The sequence below is a fragment of the Berghia stephanieae genome, chromosome 6 (genome assembly GCF_034508935.2).
Source record: "Berghia stephanieae isolate SIO BIC M18660-M18661 chromosome 6, UCSD_Bste_1.3, whole genome shotgun sequence".
NCBI classification, from domain to species: domain Eukaryota; kingdom Metazoa; phylum Mollusca; class Gastropoda; order Nudibranchia; family Aeolidiidae; genus Berghia; species Berghia stephanieae.
The window spans coordinates 1,968,238-1,981,479 of NC_088365.1; the positions used below are offsets into that span (position 1 = coordinate 1,968,238).

Here is a 13,242-nt window from a genome sequence, read left to right on the forward strand (position 1 = left end):
CAATGAAGAGAGTAAATTCGAATCTATCTCCTATCTCTTCGCTCAGATGACCATTTTGAACAGAAGACTACTACTACGTACTTCTACTATAACTGCACTACCACTACTGTATTATAACCACTGATACCACAAAACTAGACTGAACTAACGGACCGTATGGCTCAGCGGTACGGTTTTCGTCTTGTCACAAAAGTCGAGCAATGCCAATGCTAAGTGTGATCAGTAATAGGATGGATGACTAATCGTGAAAAATTGTGGTCCCCGCGTTGTTTCCCTGGCTAAGGCACTTTACCGCTTACCCCACTCGATTGAATGAGTATCTGGCTACAGAAATGACGGGTAGTGACAGGTTTAGTACACAAGGGTCGCTTAACAGGCTGTATGACAAAGAAATATGGTTCCATACGGCTTGTTGAAGTGGGGGGGGGGGGGGGGATAAATATGAAACATTGTGAAGCGCATTGCTCACGGCTATCTGAATCTGTTGAAATGCGCTGTATAAATATTCATATTTATGTACTTGGTCCAACTGTTACTATTTCTACTACTAGACCTCTACTACTAATATCATTATTAATAACAATAATAATAATAATAATAATAATAATAATAATAATAATAATAATAATAATAATAATAATAATAATAATAATAGTTATTATTATTGTTGTTGTCAATATCATCGTTTAATGGTAAAAGTGTTAAAGATACTTGCAAAATGTTGGTGTTGTGTGTGTTGTAGCAATCGGCCTCCAGCGACGCAACTCTGTCTACAAGAGACGCACAAGACCGTGGCACTAAACATCCCTGGCATGCATTTAGTCATACAACATGAAAGCAACATTCACGGTAGCGTTAACTACATCAAAGTCAAAGACAAATCAATAGTGACATACAACCAGGACATGACAGTAAGTGAGGTGGAAATTCTCAGAATTGAAGGCAGACACTTCAATGTGATATCTGTCAACAAACCTCCACCAACGCCATTCAAGTGGCCAGTTACATCCACCACTAGTGAGAAACCAATGATTGTGATAGGTGACTTTAACAGCCACAGCACCAAATGGGGATACAATGAGAACAACGAAGATGTAGATACTGTTGAGGAATGGGCTGACCAATATAATCTGACACTCTTCTATGACGCATGAATCATCCTTTTCAAGCGCTCGCTGGAGAACAGGTTACAACCCAGACCCTGCATTTGTGTCTTCCAGCCATGTCAAAAACTGTCGGCAACCCCATACCAAAATCACAATCCGGACCAATCGCCATTGAGGTAGGATCAGTCATCTCTACGAGAACAAACAAATTACATGAACTGTGTTCGTGGACCTGGCAGCTGCCTATGACACAGTAAATCACAGGAAACTGCTCCTAAAGGTTGCAAGGGTAACTCGTAACACAAAAATAGTTGCAATAATAAAATCCCTTATGTCAAACCATCACTTTTTTGTGGAAATGGATGGGAAGAAAAGCAGATCACAAAAGAACGGACTCCCTCAAGGATCGGTAATTGCACCTATCCTTTTCAACGTTTATACCAATGACCAACCTCAGTTCGAGAACATCCAGGGGTTTCTATATGCTGATGATCTGTGTCTCGCGTCCCAGGCCTCTGATTTCAAGACCATTGAGGAGAGACTAACGGATGTCCTGGAGCCACTCTCTGAGCCCACATTTAAAGAACTCACAAAATGCTAACCCAGGAAAAACTCAAGAGTGTGCTTTCCATATAAAGAGCCGCCAAGTCTAAAGAAAACAGGAAACTGAACATCTCCTGGAATGGGGACATATTGGAGAACAACACATTCCCCGTGTACCTCGGTGTTACCGTAAACCGCACAATGTCCTTTTCTCAGAACGCAAAGAAAACAAAAGCAACGGTGGCCAAAAGAAACAACTTCCTAAGAAAAGAGAAGAAAAACTTACACGGGGAGCAGATCAGAAAACAGTCAGGACAACCATACTAGCCCTCTGCTATTCAACAGCCGAAAAGGTCTCACCAGTCTGAGTAAGATCCTGCCATGTCAAAATAACACCTGCCGGATCATTAGAGTAACTTGAAACCGACTGCAGTTCCAGTCCTCCATCGGCTGGCTGGCATTGCACCTCCCCACATTCGAAGAGCCACTGCTTCCAAAGCCCAGAAATATAAACAGAAAATGGACCCAAGGCACCCCCAACATGACCACAGCCCAATAAAAAGTAGACTGAAGTCGAGAAAGAGCTTCATGACGGAAGAAAGCATCAACCCTGACCATGCAGCTGTATACAGGATTTCCACACAGAGTGGGACAATCATGCAAATGAAGCTGTTGGAGATCCGAGAGAAGAACTGTCCTACGGAACCGAGCTCCCCAGGAATGAATTGGTAACACTGAACACAGCACGGGCAAAACTTGTGAGAACAACTGGTGGCATGAAAAAGTGGGGGCTGGCTGAGACTAGCTTGTGTACATGTGAATGCCCAGAGCAGACATCCTTAGAGAATGCCAGGATGGGCTCAGCTGCACTGACCATGACCTAAGAGTCTGCTCCCCAATGCTGTGGAGTGAGTTTGGTGTTGGTGCGACAAGCTATGATGATGATGACTTGCAAAATTAATAAGTCTTACACCTGGCAACATATAAAAAAAAAAGTAAGATGACAAAGATTAAGATTAGAATGTTAGGATGATGATCTTTTTAATATCAAAATACTTTTGTAACCCGGCATTGCTAACTTTCATGTGTAACCCAGAATGAAAAGTTATTACAAAAGACGAATGCAAGATATTTAGATAAATTGCTAGTCTATCATTGTGGTAGACGTAAATGTATTAAACTTACATATCCAATAACCTGTAGGTTAACAGAGAAGGAAGGGCGCACAAGTTCATTGTAATTTGAAATTGAGGAGTTGGAGTTGGAACAAAGTTGATTTGCATTGAGTCAGAATTCAATCAAGTCTTAGATTGAAGAAAAAAGCCCAAAGAATCTTTCTTTAAAACAAGAAACAAAAAAAAAAAACCCCAAAAAACCTACAGCGTGCACCAGAATGAATAAAACAGGACAGTCTTTAAACTGCATCAATGGAAATCACATCTTGCATACAAGACCTCTAGTGCTATTGTGAGGACTGGTTCTCAGTCTCACCCGTCCTGCCGTATCTGAGGGCCATAACACAACTTGTGAAATCGAAATAAATTAAAAGCAGATTATAAATTTATATCACTTTTATTGTCATTTCATTCATATTCATGTTATTCAAACTGAAAATCATTTTTAAAAATATAGATAAGATGTTTCTCCATTATAAAGGTATGCTTGTATTCTCATCCTGTGAAAGAGAAAGAAAAAAAATAAAGAAAATTGATAATTATTACTGAAACTGTGTAGTTCCATTTTTTTAAATCTGTGATTTAAGAGCCTTAGCAAAAGCTTTGATTAAGAAAGGTTCTGATATGCAACATCACATGGTCCCATCTATCAAATTCTACTACCATTACAAATCAGCTACATAAATAGATTCATCAGTACTCTTATCTTGTTGATAAATTAAATTATAAATATAGAAAAGGATATAATAAACTTTTAAAAATAATTAGAAAGTTAAATGGTAGACAAGATAAAGAGATATTTGCCTATTTCTTTTTAAATTTCTTATTCATAACCAAGGAAGCAGGTTTCTTTTGCTATATTCTTCTTGACTTCCCTATGTAAATGTTTCTTTCGAGTGTATAACAAGCTCACAGGGCATTTGTATAAAGAAACAGGAGCCAATACCATTAAAATGGAGATACCACTGCCAAAAATTACAACGGGATAGAAATGCATTGGTTTTAACGTGTATTAGACGCTGTCATTAGAAAAAAGTTTTTTAAAATCTTTACAAACTACAGTAAGCTGCTTTTAAAATTAAGAAACGCTCGAAAGCAAAATATGGTCCTGTTCTCTCAATCACCGCTCTCTAGTCTCTAGATTATACTTGGTAGGTCAATAAAGCTGAGAGGTTTTATGAAGAATATAGAATAAAAACATTAATTCCATTAAAAAAACATAGAAGGGTCCATAATGATATATGAGGAACTCTATAAGATACAGTAACAAATGAAAGCCATTTTGATAATCTTGAAGGATATGACTCAATGATGATGATGATGATAATAATAATAATAAATGATACTTCTTCCTGAATATAAATTGTTTAATTCCCATGGTATAGGCAGGCCAATGCTTCCAGAACAATTAAAGGAATGCAGAGACTCATTCTTGTTGTAATGTTATTTAGATCTGAAAAAAAAAGATAAGCATGGCATCCTAAACCATTTTCCCATGGTCCCATAAAAAGCAATATCATCTCACACAAAATCATAAAGTAAAATTCATATGGACCAACCAATGAATAAAAGTTATAATTATCTTATTTTATCAATTATTATCATTGGATTTATTTAACTTTATATTTATTATTATTAATTAAATGCCAATTTGAAATTAAGATAGCAATGTTTGAATGAATAACTGGATCTAACTCTACAAGTAAAATGTAAATGTGCAACTTATTCAGAGTTCATCAAGCACTTGTTACAGTCTGTTGCTTCATGTTACAGGAAAAACTCCAGTTCCATGAGCCTTATGACTCTAAAGGACCAATTATTTCAAAGTAAGATGAAATACCATTTATTGTTTAAAGAAAGTTATCAAGCACTATTTAAGGTCTGTTGCTTCATGTTACAGAAACAGGAATAACTCCAGTTCCATGAGCCTTATTACTCTAAAGAACCACTTATTTCAATGTAAGAAGAAATACCATTCAATGTTGAATATATAGACATGACCTATTTCTTAATGGTTTGCTTATATTCAATAAAAACATTAGAAAACATAATGGACCTGGAACTCAGATACCACTAGGTTGTTAAAACTAAAACCGTTGTGTCAGGTCTAATTTTATCAGAGATTTATGATCATGAAGGCAAGATTACATAACCAATGTCGATTAGCTTTTAAAAAATGGGCTTTTATTTACCTTCTGGTGAACTCATTTGATCAGTATTTCCTGTATTTAACTTTTTGATCACATAAGAAAAGTCTAATAAACATTGAATATTTTTTAATGCCTCTAGATTTCACTTTAAAGTCAAATAAAATATCTGATCACAAATAAAATTTTTGATAATTCGATCAATAGAGAGAGCTTTTCAAAATTGTTGGCTTATCATTCCTCAGGCAAAATTTAGATAAGACATCATGTCACATATCATGGTGTTTCCTATGAATTACAAAATCCTAAAAAGCTTCTTCTTCATAAAAAAACGTATGAAATAAAATTAGGTAATCTAAAGTAATCAGAGAGGTTTAGTTTTCATTTCAATCCAAGGTAAATCCGTAAAGAGTTGTGGGACCAGGCCCCACTTGATCATTACCCCCAAAATAGATTGAACTAACAGGGATGTGTATAGATAGTATGCAGATGACGTCACTCAGGCCTTTGTTATTGTTTTTGCCATCCGCGTTTGTGAGTTGTTCTCACTAAACTGTATTAACCAGACTATAAAAGTTCATGGTTACACAGAGTTTGTGTGTTGGTCCGTTATACTTCCGGATGGCAATGTTGTGAACTCCTTGGCCAACCGCATTCTATCTATAAGTATAAAACTGTAACAAAACCCCACGACCCCCCACAACACTCATACAAAAACTTAAACACAGTTTTTTTTCATTTTCATTCCTCTTGAGCCAAGGAAACTCGTTGCTCATTTTAGCTGCACAGATTCATTCAATCGCCTCCCCCCCCCCCCCCCCCCCCCCCCTTTTTTTTTTTAAATCTTTTTTTTTTTTTGGAGCGAGTCTATTCTTTTATCCTTTTTTGTTTGGCCTTGTTCCGTTTCTGAGCATGAATTTCTTAAAATTGTTTTTATTTTTTTTTTAAATAAAAAAATATTGTTTTTTTTTTCCTCTATCGGTCTGGGAATAACCAATTTTCGTTATTGGCAGACCCTGTCTGGGAATAATCATAGCGACGACGAAAATATCAGACCGCACTCCCTGCATTTTACAATTGTATGTTTTCTTTCACAGAGCTACCGACCAAATAAGGCGAAACGGCTTGGAAGATCCAAAACGTCATACATGTAGTTTGACACCTGCCAAATATCAAAGATGCGAGAAGGGGTTGAGTGGGACATTTTCTTTTCCCAGACATTCTCATTTTTTCACCCCTTCCTCCCTCTCTGCCATTCCTTATCCCATCGACTCTCAGCAAAAACAATAACAACAAGTCTTATGTGGCAAAAACGGCTACCAACTTAAATCCCTCAAACAACACAAGATATTGAAAATCGGTGGCAGAGACCCTTTGTCTTGTTCCTTTTCCAGTTCCAGTCATGAATAGATAATGAGAGAATGAAGACTGTTTCGAAATCTATTATTATTATCAGGTCAGGAAAGAGCGAGAGTCAATAAAATATGACAAGCGGTGAAAGCTACGCGCCACGAAAGATGAGGATTTAAAAAAACAACTTTTGTTGAGATTTCAACTACTGAGGAGGGGGTGTCTGCTCTTTTTTTTGTTCCTTTCTGTTTTTTTTTTTCGGTCAAGTTATGACTGACGCTGACACTGACACACGTTCTAGACTGTAAACGTTACCCATAAAATGTCATAAATTACGAAAAGTGTGTTCTCTCACAGAGTAGTATTCGAATCACTCACTGAATGAGCATGAAGCAGACATGAGTGAAGGAAACGTAAACTCTGTAAGTGAGAATCGGCGAGTGAAGCTGTACTGTAACTGTAACTGTAATTTGTAATGACTGACAGCAGTCAAATTGCGAAGTGAAATGAAAACAAATAAACAAAGCATTCTAAAATTATGCCGGTGAGACATCCAAAGTTAAATACCCGAACGCTATTATGGATTAACATTGAACTAAATCGTTTCCTTCTCTCAAAACCAATCGATACAAATTACAAACTCAAACACTGAAATTGGCATCTTACCTTTGCATGAGTTGGACTGCCATTCTTTTCTGGTGATTAGGAACTTTAGCAGCCGGACAACGTTGCGCACAAAACAGGTCTCCCGTTTTTGTCGTTCAAATTGTAGATAATACTCAGTCAGTTAAAAACAAATACGTACAAATAAAATAGTTATTTATTTAAATTCTTTGTATATGGCTAAATTATTCCGAAAACCAGATTTCAAATAGTTCTTGTTTTGTTCACACAAGCGCATTGATTTTGGAGAATGAGATTGACCGTGGTCTAAAAATAGACCGACAGTAATTTTTGATAAATTTTACGATTTGTTTAATAAAAAATCAATATTTAGATATTATTTGACGCGTGATCGAGTATTTATGAATATGTGTTTCTTTTGCCACATAACAGCCAAATTTTAAAGGTTATTTTTTTCTATAATTTACATTGGAACGTGAGCTGTCAAGACAGGAACATGTGGTCTGCCACGTGCTTCTAGACCTTGTTTACGTTTGGGGCACCTTCCTTTACTGTTCTATTAGAAAACAATCATCCAAAATATTCACCCAACCTCGATTTTTTTGGTGTATGTGGGGGAGGGTATTTTAAACATTTTTATCTCTTCCTCGTGTGGCACTGTTTTTTTATGTTTTGTTTTTTGAAAAATTATTTTATTTATTTATTTATTTATGTTCAGTTTTGTCCTTGGAGAGGAGTGAATACTGGTTACATTCTTCATTCATTAGACTCGACTACTCATTATTGATTAGTGCCCTCCACATCTAAAGTCACAAGCTTTGTTAACTCTCGTTTCCGGTCTTGCAGTCTCATTTTATAACAAGTTGAACGAGATTTCCTACCACTTCCTTTCTCACTAAAATCAGCAAACATGGGTGAGTTACTAAACTTCCACGTGTGGTTATTTTCATTATTTATTGTTTTATTTAGTTTACAATTGTTTTATTTTAATAGTTAGCATATATTTTTTAATGTATTCATAATTTGGTGTTATTATTTGACGCATGTTCGTCATTTATTCACTGTAAGTAGAGTAAATTGTGGTTACCGGCCAGGCTCTTCTTTCTGCTTACTCTTGGCCTTGGCTCCAATCTTGGACTTGTGCAATTTCGCTTTTTATTAATTTTCTCTATGATCCAGTTTCGCATTTTGATTCTTTTCTGCAGGTAATATAGAATTAGGATCATTAACATTTTCCAGCCGTCCAAAAACACCAAAAGTCTTTGTTGTAATTGTCATATTGACCATTGTCATTGACTGCGTGTGTGGTGAATGATCGGTCACACACATTGAAATTGAAAGTGAAAGGCACCTCCTTGAATAATGAACAATGAAAGGGATGACCATTCTAATCACAGATCTTTTTTTCAAACTGATATTTATAACAACACAGTAAAAAAAAAATCAAGCTTTGAAGATAATAATTGGCACTTAAATGATGGGCTTAATGAATGTGTCACAGTCACAGTTCTCCCATTTTTATTACTGCGATAGTTTAAATTTAAGCTTTCCCAATAATCTATCAAGGTTTGATCTTGAGTTTTTAAATGCTACAATATATTGACGAATTGAAATGCATGGCATATAAGATACTAACACGAGGAGCTTTCAGAATGCCTCCCAATAGTAATGTAGGCACTTTGATAACTCCAGTCCAGTGGCCGCCGATAGGCTCACTGTAAGGTGAAACTCGTTTTTTGGAACTTTATTTTTGACCCTTTACTGTGTTGGTCACCATGGCGTTATTTGTGAACCCATGTGACTAATTTTGGTATCATTATAAAGGGCACAAAACAAGCTTTCTAACGGTGTATTTCATTCTCAATTCCTGATTGTATTTCTCAGAAAACTTATGTAATAAAAATTTATAAATTTTTGAATTATAACAACTTTTTAAATTATGGATACATTTTAATTATACTTCATACATCGATAGACAATTCATTGAAGAACATCTCTGCCAAATTTCATAAAAATTGATATACTCGCTCATTATTTTATTTTTTCCGCCACCAACCCCACTTTTTAGGACAAAAACCTTATATTTTTTTCCATTTTCGTTTATCATTAATTTTTTCCAAACTTTCCATACATGAAAATGATTTAATGAAATAAAAGCTTATTTTCTGATCTTTAATATGATATCTAACACTTGCCATTTATTTTTTAATTGAAACAAAATTACTGAAAACAATAAGTGGGCCATGTTGACTGCAAGACTCAAAATTTCCCGATCGCCGCGAGATGCTGGTTTTGAGGCAGCAGTGAGATCACAGATTCTCTCTGTAAAGTTGACAAAAAAATTCAGTAGAAAAATATAAATAACTCTGGAACCGTAGGTCGTAGAGAAACAAATAAGGTATCAAATTTTATGTTTTTTCAAGTCCCATCCCCCTGACTGAGTCAAATCGAGATATTTTGAGTTTTGAAAATTTTATCAAAGTGCCTACCAATAGTACCCATAGATTTAGATATGCCACTATGTGGACAGCTTTCAATTTCAACTTGTAGACTTTCTGGTTCTAGATTTAGGACATGTTTTAAGATGTTTTTGGTCTGATTTATATATTAAGTTAATAAGTTGAAACAAAGAAATGGGAGGATATGAATATACTAATTCCTGACTGGGTTATTTCAGTCTTCCCTTGGAATAGTAATAGTAGTAGGTACTTTGGTAAACGTCCATTTGGCACTCCAGCAGTGAGCTGATAAATGGCCTGGTGGTGGGTGGCTGTGATTTTCACTTTTGGTACCATTAGACTCATGTTGACGTTGTAAAGCTCTTTATAATGATGACTCTACCCAATTTGAATTTTTTTACCAAAGTACCGAGTAGTAGACTAAACGACTAATTACCCCTAGGGGATTAATAAAGGGAATTTATTTATATTTCATTTTCAATGCAATGCCGTGTGTTTTTAGATGTTGTGATTTGATTAGATCGGGAAGACAGACATGTGAATTGCTCCTAATATCTTTGCGTTCCTTATGATCTATGAACTAATAATTTTTTTTTTTTTGCTAGATGCTAATGAATTTTTTTTTTTGGATAATCCCATTATTTCTCCTACTTTGCCCTCCCAGAATATGAAGTTAAATTCCTTAGCGTGAGTTAAATTGAAAATTGAAAAGTTCTTAAGATACTGCTTAGTTTCAATTTAATCATTTTTGTTACATCATCCTACAGGTAAGCCTATGGGATTGCGTTGTGCTCGCAAGCTGAGGAACAAACGTCGTGAATCATTATGGCATGATAAAGATTACAAAAAGGCCCATTTGGGTACAAGATGGAAGGCCAATCCCTTTGGAGGATCTTCCCACGCCAAAGGCATTGTTTTGGAAAAGATGTAAGTTTTCAGTCAGTAATTTGTCGAATAGCAGACTGAATCTGTGTCACTGTAGTCCCGCTCACCTGTCGTTTATTGCCACTTTGGTATTTCTGATCTGTAGACTACAACTGTTGCCAGCTTGAATTGAAATATCTTGTTAAATTACATAATTTGATAGATTAACTAGTAACATGTCTTTCCGTGAATGCTTTATCCTCTGATACAGACCTGTCTACTTGAAAATCAAAATATTCGTATTTTTGGAGAGATAAAATTGTAGTCGATATGGGTGACTTTATCAAATCAACAATTCACCCTCACATGGATTAATTATCACTTCAAAATCCTTAAAACTAATATAGTCTGGCATCACCTTTCATTTTCAATAAAGTTCAATGACGAAGAGATGCTCATGAAGTTCAGAAATTGGAGACAAATTTTTGTAATTCTACACATTGTTCAGAATAGTTGGGTTGTCTGCTGGTATAATCCCTACTTTCATCCTTAACATCTTTTTGAAGATATTATATTGGAAATATCATCTCTACAGTTTATCGTGTGAGAAAACACTAATTTTCAATTTGAAAACTAAGCTATCAGTCTTAATAGTAATATTAATGAACTCAAAGCTTTGCATTCAAATCATAGTCTATGTAACACCATTTCAGTCTGGACTGCTTTGTCAGCATCTATCTAGTCAATTATAATCATGCATCATAATTTCTTTCATGCTGGAAACTAAATTGTAGGATTTAATGCAGCATGTTGTCATAGAAATTAAATTTGACCTGCTCTTTTTTTTTTTAACATAAGATGTCTTATCCTCTTGGAATGTTTTTTTTTTTTTTTTTAAATTTAATATGAACTCTTGGAATGAGTAGGAACTGTTCGGTTATTGCTCTGCTACCTATGTTACTTTCATTTTCTTCTGATTCCCTGGCTATGTTTGGTGATAGAAAATCTTGTCCTCTCTTGAATACTCAATAGAGATTAGTTCTCATTTCCATTTCTGATTGCTGCTAACTTTACTATAAACGTTAACTTTAAATCAGGATCTTTTTTTTTTTTTAAAATGAGAAAGAAGTGTTTCTTTTACTTTTCAAACGGCATGGAAAATTTTTAATTACATTTTTAACCATAGAAGCATTATTTTGCACTTTTTTTTTCTAGAATGAGATAATTCCTCCTTTGGGTAATCAAATTTTCCTTTTTTTTTTACTTCATCTTCTAAATCGTGGTTTTCCTTTTTTTTATTTCAGTGGTGTTGAGGCAAAACAGCCTAACTCTGCTATCCGTAAGTGTGTCAGGGTACAGCTTATCAAGAACGGAAAGAAAATCACAGCTTTCGTCCCCCATGATGGTTGTTTGAACTTTGTAGAGGTAGGTGTCTTTTATATTGTGCCATGAATTGAACAATGTTTTTAAAATGTTCTTGGAATCCTTCTTTCGCATTTGAACAAAGTACATAAACATCATGTTTAACATGTTAGAATGGCTTCTCCACCAAAAAGGCAGGATTTTTCAGCATTCAACTTTGAGCATTTTATGACTAGAAGAAAATAATTTCCACTTCATATTGATGTTAATACACTTTTGACCTCGTGTACATTTGTATAGTACAGATTTCCACAATCTCACTAGGGTTGTATGCTTCATGAGTGAGGAGCTAATTTATTTACAACTGCCTGTTTAGGGTCTATCTGCTCTAGAAATGTCACAAGGCCAAAACCACCTAAAGTCAAACATAAGAACAAATACTAGATTGGCTGGTGTAATGATGCCTTACCCAGGGACACTTCGAGGGCAGATTCAATATACACCAAGCTCAACATTGCATGGCCTTGACCTAAGACTGGCATCTTACTGCAGGCCATTGGTTCAGGTGAACTGTATTAGTATGTTTAATATTCTGTATGTGCTGATCTTTGGCTTGATTTGAGTGAGGTCTTTTGTCCTTCCATAGTGGGCAGGGATGTCATTGGCTGTATCTTAGACCCCCCCCCCTTTTTTTTTTTTTTTTTTTTCTTTCTTTTTTTTCCGTAGAATGTGATAACTTGTTTTTGTCAATGGCTTGGCAGAGGGGACACAATTTAGAGTTCTGGATGACATGATTTTTTTTTCTCTCCCTTATAAATCATCTCTCCATTTTGTTCTGTTATATGATTTTTTTTGTTTTGTGTGGGTATTTTAAATAAAATAATTTGTAAGCCTTTGAGTGAAATTCTAACAACAAAGAGTAATGTGTTAGTCATTAGTTGGATTTGTGGGGGGGGGGGGGGGGTCTACTGCAGATACAGCTACTTAGGACTTGTTTCGATGTCTGGTAAGTATACACCCCTTGCAATGTTTGTAATAATGATTCATAATGATGTCTCTTTTTTTCCTATTCAGGAAAACGACGAGGTCTTGGTATCTGGATTCGGTCGTAAAGGCCATGCTGTTGGAGATATTCCTGGTGTCAGATTCAAGATTGTCAAGGTTGCCAACGTCTCTCTATGGGCTTTGTTCAGGGGAAAGAAAGAACGTCCTCGATCTTAAGTTTGTTTTAATTAATAAAAATGTCATAAATTAGTTGTACTTGTCTGAGTCTTCATTTCATAACAAACAAAACTCATTGGGCGTTGTGTTAAAGCAAGTTTCTATTTATGGCCTACTGCCTCTATCTGGTATTATTAACGTCAGGATTAGCTAGATCGAACAGTGAATTTGAATTTATAATGTCCAGAAATATGATTTTTTATTTTTTATTTGACACTTTTGATAAATCTTTGTTCACTGATTCCTTTTCGTATTTTTAACTTTTAATTCTTTATATACTCCAATATATACCAGGTTCAGGTAATGTGTCATTTGTACATTGTTGCTTCAATGATCCATCTCATGGTCTGACAGCTCAGGTGTTAAAGATCTGAAAAACTTTCTTTCACTG

At 35.4% G+C, this 13,242-nt stretch overlaps 1 protein-coding gene across 1 annotated transcript; it reads left to right on the forward strand.

The window, feature by feature from the left end:
- Positions 1 to 7,725: 7,725 nt before the first annotated feature.
- On the forward strand, positions 7,726 to 12,884 carry LOC144975955 (small ribosomal subunit protein uS12). Its single transcript, XM_078920191.1, has 4 exons — positions 7,726 to 7,859; positions 10,172 to 10,331; positions 11,573 to 11,693; positions 12,705 to 12,884. The coding sequence occupies exons 1-4, from the start codon at positions 7,856 to 7,858 to the stop codon at positions 12,849 to 12,851; spliced, it is 432 nt and encodes a 143-aa protein (XP_078776317.1). The 5' UTR covers positions 7,726 to 7,855; the 3' UTR covers positions 12,852 to 12,884.
- Positions 12,885 to 13,242: the final 358 nt, after the last annotated feature.

Bases quoted from the DNA above. Each gene is read 5' to 3' on its own strand.
- LOC144975955 (XM_078920191.1), top strand. The intron at 10,332-11,572 runs GTAAGTTTTCAG...TTTTTATTTCAG, and splicing joins GGCATTGTTTTGGAAAAGAT to TGGTGTTGAGGCAAAACAGC. The intron at 11,694-12,704 runs GTAGGTGTCTTT...TTTCCTATTCAG, and splicing joins GTTGTTTGAACTTTGTAGAG to GAAAACGACGAGGTCTTGGT.